General features: G+C 41.3%; 1 protein-coding gene across 3 annotated transcripts in view; it reads left to right on the top strand.

Moving 5' to 3' along the window:
- Window positions 1-8,458, top strand: part of Camk1d (calcium/calmodulin dependent protein kinase ID) — a 413,808-nt gene that overhangs the window by 242,569 nt on the left and 162,781 nt on the right. For all 3 annotated transcript variants that reach the window (XM_013349047.2, XM_005354858.3, XM_005354859.3), the window contains exon 3: window positions 7,029-7,103. In XM_013349047.2, coding sequence (XP_013204501.1) covers window positions 7,029-7,103 — 75 coding nt within the window. The remainder of the gene's footprint in view (window positions 1-7,028; window positions 7,104-8,458) is intronic.

Here is an 8,458-nt window from a genome sequence, read left to right as displayed (position 1 = left end):
TGTCTCTTCGCGGCAATAGAACACTAACCCAACCTTACATTTTCTAACAATATACTTTGTTCCTGATGGTTCTTTCTGGATATATTGCTTCCACCTCTTACCCACATGGCTTATTTAACTTGAGTAGAGAGCAGGATGATACTAAGGGAAGGGACTTTGTTATGCTTTCCGATTCCTAGATTCTTTATAATTTGCTTTCATAGGTTTCTTCTTTCTTCAGGTCAATAGATCATGATGGAATGGAGAAACAAAACAAAGCAAAAAAAGAACCAAACAGTACTTAACTCTCTCTTTTATCTTATGTGTGTGTTACATCCCTCAGTTATAATGAAGTTCAAAACTTATGGCTTGTCCAACTGTGAAAAAGTAGTCTGGAGGGAAGATGTTGATATCAGGACATATGAAATTGTGTGCAAGCATGGCTGTCCTTTGGTCCTAATGTTCCCTCCAGCTTCAGGGCTTTGGAACAGGGCCTGTGTGTACGTTTGGCACTGTGGTTTTTTTTTTTTTCCTGAATTAATTTTAAAATGTTCTCTTGGCTTCTTCTGGGTTTTTACTTGGCTTTTAGCTACAGTGTGGACAGACATCTGTTTCAATACCCATATGCTGTTTTCCCATTCAACTTTTTTCCCTCTGCCTCGGTCTCCCACCCTCTGAGCATCTCTTCTGTCTATTGTTTGAGGAGATGGAGACATTAATGTAGATGCATAAGGCATTTGCCCTCAGCATCTAGGTGGGCCAGCTAGTGCTTACTTGGGCTTCACAGATTAGTGATAAAAATTAATTGAAATCCTCTTTAACACCTAAGCTTGCTTCAGCAACATCATTGACTTTAAATCATGCCTATTTCTTAGCAGTTTGGTGCTCTCCAAAGAACAATCCCCATGTGTGTGAGGTCCCCTTGGCCATGCTTTGGAAAAGCTGAGTGTTGACTTAATGGAAGTTAGCTATCCAAGTAAGAAGAGTCACAGCCTCCACTTGGCCTGTAGCTGCATCCCCATCTCCTCTGTGCACTTTCTCTCTATTTTCATGGAGCAGATAGGAGCTCATGAGAAGTTGTTCGTGAAGTTTTTACTTCCAGACCCTGTACTATTCTTTCTGGTTTTGAACACATCTTCTCTGTTCTTCTTCGATACACAGGGATTTCATCAGTCAAGAGGTTTACAGCCATTATCTTGAGAGCATTCATGAAGTTGAGGTGGTTTAACAAATCTCTGCGCCCCTCAGAGTGTACAGTGCACTGTTACTGATGAGACTGATACCTCTTATACGGACAACTCTGGCTTTATATTCTCTTAGATGTATTTGCTCTAACTTAGGGTCATACTGTGCTTCCTGTTGCTGTGATAAACGCCATGAACAAAGCAACTTGGGGGATGGGGAAGGGTTTATTTGACTTACATGCTGGATCCCAGTCCTTCGTAAAAAGGAAGTTAGTGAAGGAACGCAAGGTGGAGTGGAATCCTGGAGGCAGACGTGGAAGCGGAGACTGTGGAGGAATGCTGCTTACTGACTTGCTTTTCATGGCTCCCTCAGCCTGCTTGTTTATACCAGTCAGATCCACCTGCCCACGGTAGGCTGGTCCTTCCATTTGGATCAGTAATCAAGAAAACGCTCCACAGATACGCCCACAGGCCAATCTAATGGAGGCATTGTTTTTTTTCACTTGAGAGTCCATCTTCCCAGATGATACTAGTTTGTATTAAATTGACAAAAAAAAAAATCTATCCAACACATTTAGTTAATACAAAGTTACGTAAATAGCTTTAATATAGGTTTGGTTGTAAGAATAGGCTTAGATCAAACCCCAACAATGCAAATTATGAGTTATATCACTTTGAATACTTTACCTCCTATATGTTTGCCCCCCGCTTTAAAAATGAAAAAAATAATGTTTACTCTGTAAAGTTGTTGATATTAAATGAAGTATTTAAAAATCCCTAGGGCCTGGAGGTGTAAGTGAATGGGTAGGTACCTACTTAGCAGGTTGGGGGCCATGGGTTCAATTCTCAGCATAACAAGAGCCAATACACATACTTGACACATTCTTGAGGCTCAACAAATCATGCAATAAGACAGCTCTGTGAGCAGACTCAAAATAAAATGATGAAACTGGTTCATTGCTAAGTTTGGATTTGTTATGTACCAGTGGGCCGAGGACATTTCTTATTACAAAAGAATCATAGTTGAGATGTTTAGGGAAACAATGTCAGAGATACTGTCACATTTTGTAAACATAAAACAGTAGAATCTGAGATCTACAATACCCTGAGACACTGGACCTCAATGCACGGTAGCATTCTGGAATAGGAAATTAAGCAGACGGTTTGCAATCATTTAGTAAAGACTGTAGTGGTTGCTAGGAGCCAACGCAGGTTTCCTAAGAACAAATCTTCCCTAACACCCAGTTTCTTTCTTAAATAGTCTTGCATGGCATAGAGTGTGGAGAAATGTCATTTCAGCAAAGTTTCTGGTTGTCTAATGAATAAATGGTAAAATATGGGTTCAACGATCGTACTCGGGAGTCTGCAACTAAATGGCAATCAAAGCCCATTGATCAATGTCAGTTAACGTGGTGGGGGGCCTCTTGTGGAATACAACTCTCCTATTTAGAGTTTTAGGTAGGAATTTTAAAAAGAGCACTGCATGGATGCATAGCAGATAAGCAAATGGTCCAAAGCTGGGAAAAGTGATAAATATATTGGATGAGCGAATCAAGATTTCGAATACCAGGGCCATCTAAAGCCCTGCATGGATACCAAAAGGACTTAGTTCAACGAAGCTTGGGGATGGAGCTGCTGCTCGGTGGTAGAGCGATTGCCTAGCATGCTCAAGATACTGGGTTCAATCCCCAGAGGTGCTGAAACTATGGCAACATCAACAAGACAAACAAAAAAGGTGAAAGGTAAAAACTTTAACTTCCAAAGGCTAAGCCTGGGTGATTTGGTAGAAATGCAAGTGAAAGTGAGTAGGCAGCTTAATGGACTCGAGTTTGTTTTCATTCATTCATTCATTCATTCATTCATTCATTCACTCATTCATTCATTCCTTCAACAAATGTCTATGAAGTGTACTCTCTATCACACCCTTTTGTGACACTAGGGAGACAGTAGTGACTGAAATCATTAAGATTCCCTACCTTCTCATACGAAAACACTTACTCAGCCTATGAAAGCAGGAACCTTACATTACCATTTATTTGCATATGCATAACGTCTAGCTCTTGTTGACTAATAGTTTCCAGATTGATTATCTAATGCCCTGCTCTTGATAACTGTGTTTCACACCTGGGTCCTTACTTTTGCTTGCAAAACAGTCTGGCCCAATGAACGTCCATGGAGTGGACATAACAACTGTATTGTAAGATTGTTGATGGACGATGGATTAATGACAAAAATAAAATACTAGAAGGAGGCATTATGAACCTCACCAGTCTGCAGGCAGACACTGTAGCTTTAATCTCTATTGCTCCCATGATTCATGGCATAAATGCTAATTTCCAGTGACTCTCAGGCTCCCTGGGAAGACTTCTTAGCTGCAGCCTGTGTGTGCTCCCTGGGGCTGAGACGTCTTCATTGTCTTGTCCACCACTAAATTCCTAGTGCCAAGGACTGTGCCTGGCCCGCTGCAGACTCCCAGCAGGTATCTGTTGAATGAATAAGGGAAAGAGCGGACTCAGCTCTGGTTGACATTTGTGGCAGAAATGGACATTGTGACATTGCTGCAGAAATGGGAGGTGTCAGGTGTTTTGTAAAGATAATCTATAAATTTTAAACTGGTAAGTTTAGTCTGTCTCTATCATAAGGAGTCTGGAGGGGGGAATTAGTGATTAAGGGCAGATGTAGGAGGCCAGAGTGTTTTCTTTCACCATGTTCTAACAGCTCCAAGTTAATTAAACCACTTTTCTTGAAGAGGCCATTTTAGGATTTGTTTGAAATCACTCAAGTATGCTTATTCAAGCATTAGCCATCGCAACACAACTCAGCCCCATCATTTTCTTAAGACCATAGCCCTAATTCTGACCCACACAGGACCCAGCTTTCTGTAACCTTAAATACAATACTAGAGTTTTAGAGTTCGGCGTTTAATACTTAATTGTTCATGGCTTGCTCCACTGAGACAAGCTTTTTGAAGATAAAACCTTTTGCTTTTTCTTGTATTCTTCCAGATACAGGAAACCCAGTGAGAGACCCATTGCTTGACTCACTGAAACACTAGTTGAGGGGGAGAGTTCGTAATGTCTTCTCAGCCATTCTCTTTCATTTTCGTTTGTCCCTACCCTCTGTGGTTCCTCTCTGGAATGCTCCAATGGATACAAAAATTAATTTCCTATCAACACTCAGTTAAGACATAGCAGGTTCTTTGCCCTACACACCCAAGTTGGGCCTTGTGGCCTTTGTTACAGCCTGCCTTTTCTGCTAGGCTAATGCTTTGTATACAGCCGAGTCTCTGTATCCAGTGAACTGGCTATTAACTGCTGGATGACTGAATTCTTGGGCCCAAACAGCCTTCTTGATTCAACTTCCAAAAATTGCCAGGAACATAGGTGCCAATTTCTAAGCCCAGGTGTGATAAGATTCAGCATATCAAAACATAAGAGTCCCAGAGACACTTATATTCCATATTCATAACAGTGCAATATCTGGAACATATTTATACTTTTAAAAGTATGTGTTATTTTCTAGGATTTGGAGGTAACTGTGACTCCATTATTCTCGTTAGCAGCCCTCCATGTGATCCCATTCATATCAATTTCCTATAAATCTAAGCCCTGACAGCCCAAATTAATGTGACTAAGTGGAAATATTTATGCTCTTGTGAAGGAAAAAAATGTACACAATACACACTTTCTTTGATCATATTCCTTCATGTATAGCCAATAATGACAACTCCACAAATATCCAAGATCTTGGTTGTCCCCATTTAAGTTCTGGCTATTTCTTTGGTAGCGTGATTTATTTGATATAGTGGTATAACTCATTGCTGATACTCTTTTGCTTCACTTGTACAGTAACTAACACTGACAGCTAAGTAGGCGCCCTGCATGGGAGGCCTGTGAAATGTGAATTTAGTGTAATTATTTTAACTCCCACAAACAACCATGTTAACTAATAAGAGCTGCTGAAATAAAAGCAGAGCATTGCCACTTTTTGCTAATTATCTTCTCTTCTCCCAACTCTAATCAAGAGAACCCTCTTGTTCATCTCACCCTTCAGCTTTCTTTTTGCAGAGGAAGCCATCTGATACTCGGGAAGCAATCCCGCCATTTTCACAAATACATATGGGATGTTATTTCTTGTTGTTGAGTGGCAACGACCTTTACATTTCACCCACCCATTCTTGAAGCAAATATTTAATAAGCAGATATGTTATAGGCACAAGAGGGGAAACAAATGAGTTGTGTGAATCTACTTTCAAGGGGCTCCCAAGAGTCTGCAAGCTCCATCTTGTCTTTAAGTGGTTCATCAGGAATGTCAGCAAAAGGCATGTGGTAAGAGCTAATTAGCTCATTGAGGAATGAAATGATTCTTCCCTCATATGCATTAAATAAATATTGAACTTGACATTCTGAGCAGACACTGCTCTCTGTAGCAAGTTGTAAGAGCTAGAATGAATCTGTCTCCTTCTTGAGCTGCCTTTGTTGGAGACTTTGATACTCGGTGTGGTCCTAAACCAGCAGCATCTGCATTTGGGTGAGAAATATAGATGCTAAGTCCCTACCCTGGACCCACTAGATCAAAACTGCCTTGTCATCAGATCCCCAGAGGTTTATTTATGCATTTAAATTTTAAAATTACTGATCTAATCCCCTTGTCTCTCAAATCTTTTTGTATACACACTGTCTGGGGTCTTAAAATAAAAACTGCTGGGCTCTGCCCTGGTCTTGTATTATCCAGTCAGAGCCTGAGAATTGGCATTTGTGCCAAACTCCCCAGAAGATTCAAGGACTGCCTCTTAAGAACTTATTGATCATCCTCGGTTATGAGAGTATCCTTGTAATTCTCTAACAGGAATATCAGGAATAACAGGACATCAGGAGAAAGAAATTTGACTATTCAGAGACAGGTGATGCTGAGGGATAATGCTCTTATACACTGTAAAGATTCGTTACTTGTATTGGTTTAATAAAAATGCTGATTGGCCAGTAGCCAGGCAGAAAGGATAGGTGGGGCAACCACTAGGAGAATTCAGGGAAGACGAAAGGCAGAGATGCAGTCACCAGCCAAACACAGAAGAAGCAAGATAAGAATGTCTTACCAAGAAAAGGTACCAGTCCATGTGGCTAAACATAGACAAAAATATGGGTTAATTTAAATTGTAAAAGCTAGTTAATAATAAGCCTGAGCTAATAGGCCAAATAGTTTATAATTAATATAAGCCTCTGTATTGCTTTGGAATTGAATGACTGAAGGACAGGGTGGGACAGAAACTTTTGTCTACAAGGTGATTTGAACATGTATTGTTTCTAAAGTTTGATATGAAATTAGCTTTCCCAGTTAGTTCACTTGGGAAACTGAGTTTGCTGGCAAGATAAGTGTGAACTCCAGTGAGGTGGTCAGCCTGGTTTTCCTTTGCCTGCACTGGATTCATGAACATGACCATGGGGCATACTGGCTGTTAGGAGGGATGGACCCACACATAGGTGGCTCTTTAGATTTGTCTGTAGTCCCTGCATTGAGACAGTGGAAAGCAGTTGTGTGCTACCCAGGAAGTTCAGCCATTTGACATGCAGCTATGTGAGAAAATACAGTAGTGAGAGATTTGGTCCATGGCATACAACATGTTCAGCAGCAGCATTCAGTGCAGTGTTACCAGCTGTGGGCTCCTAAGGCCTTGAGAATGATGAAGAGAAGGGACCTAGGGAGTAAGGAGTTGAGAAATATATTTGGAACAATGTGGTGGAAAGTCTTCAGCGTCTTATCAAGGAATTGGGGTTCTATCATATCACTTTTGTTCCCTGTCATGACCTTTTTTTTTTTCAAGTATAATTGTCCTTACCATTGTGTGTGTGCTTTTTTTACTTTTAGGATTAAACATGAAAACATTGTTGCCCTGGAAGATATTTATGAAAGTCCGAATCACCTGTACTTGGTCATGCAACTGTAAGTACCTTGTCTGATGAATACTGAGGGGTGTGATTGCCAGTGCCTAAACAAATGAATGCTGGGGGCCTGTGAGGCAACAAAACATGATGATGTCTGTAGGGTACTGAGAGCAAAGCTCATCCCCATACAGGGCACCAGACACCTTTAGACCTGAACAGGCCCCTTCTGCTACTGCTGAATCCCGCAGTTGGGGTCCATGCCACTATCGCACTGTGCCTCTGCGGCTGTCTCATCTGCCAGGGCCTAATGTTGCAGAAAGACACGTCAGTGGGCCAAGTATGAGGAACACTTTGCTCTCATTTCTAGGAGAGACTCCCACCCCGTCTTCATTTCCAGGGATGCTGGGGGAGGAAAGCAGATGGCAGCTTGTGCTCCGTCCCTTCCCTTCTCTCCCTCTGGTGGAGAGTTGCATTCACTTGTGACTGAACTGTGGATTCGTGATAAACACAAAAAAGGAAAGTATTACTGGAGTCAGATGGTGACATTGCCACCTCCATTATGCTGTCCCTGGAATCCACGAACACCAAGGATTTCTGAGACAGGGAGGAAGCGAGAACGTCAGATAGAGATGACTTGTAAATGTGTTTTAAAATTTAAGGCAAAATTATCTTTCTCACTACATAGATGCTTGACTTTAAGTGTGTGGTTGTTAGAAACATCCCATTCTTTATTTACTAGAATTAAATATTAGAAATGTCTCAGAACGTTGGGACATCTCCATGATGTAGATGTGTATAAGTAGATGCCGGGACACACTATTGGGTCCTGTGACTGAGAGGAGTGTTGCTGAAAAATCAGAATATAGACAATGAATTTGATTGTTTATTAATGAGGTTCTGACTTTGACTTGCCACAGATGTACAGAAGATTTGGGGTTAGGTTAGTTTAATGAATGTTTTCTCTTCCTTATGGATGTTTGCGTAACTTCATATTCTGGAGATCATTTTGATACCAGAAAGCATCTATCGATTCATTTCTTTTTTGCATTTCATTGCCTTAAAAATGTTTTCATGGGTGATTGTATTTTGGATAGATAATTTACAAATGTTGATGGAGGAATGTCATTGGTTAATTAAATAAAGAAGCTGCTTGCCCTGATAGGTTAGAACATAGGTGGGAGGAGCAGACGCTGGGAGGAAGAGGAAGTGAGCTCAGAGACTCGACAGCTCTCCTCTCAGGGGCAGATGCCTCGGAGAGACACGAGATGCTCCACTCTTGCGGGCAGAGGTGAGAGCTCTGCTCTCTGAGGCACACGCGATGAAGCTCCGACCCAGGTTGGACGTAGGCTAGAATCTTCCCGGTAAGCGCACCTTGGGGTGCTACACACAGATGATTAGAAATGGGCTAGTCCA

Source organism: Microtus ochrogaster, chromosome 16 (genome assembly GCF_000317375.1).
Source record: "Microtus ochrogaster isolate Prairie Vole_2 chromosome 16, MicOch1.0, whole genome shotgun sequence".
Classification (NCBI taxonomy): Eukaryota; Metazoa; Chordata; class Mammalia; order Rodentia; family Cricetidae; genus Microtus; species Microtus ochrogaster.
Note: the sequence above shows the minus strand (reverse complement) of the source record. Positions and strands in the feature narration are given on the sequence as shown.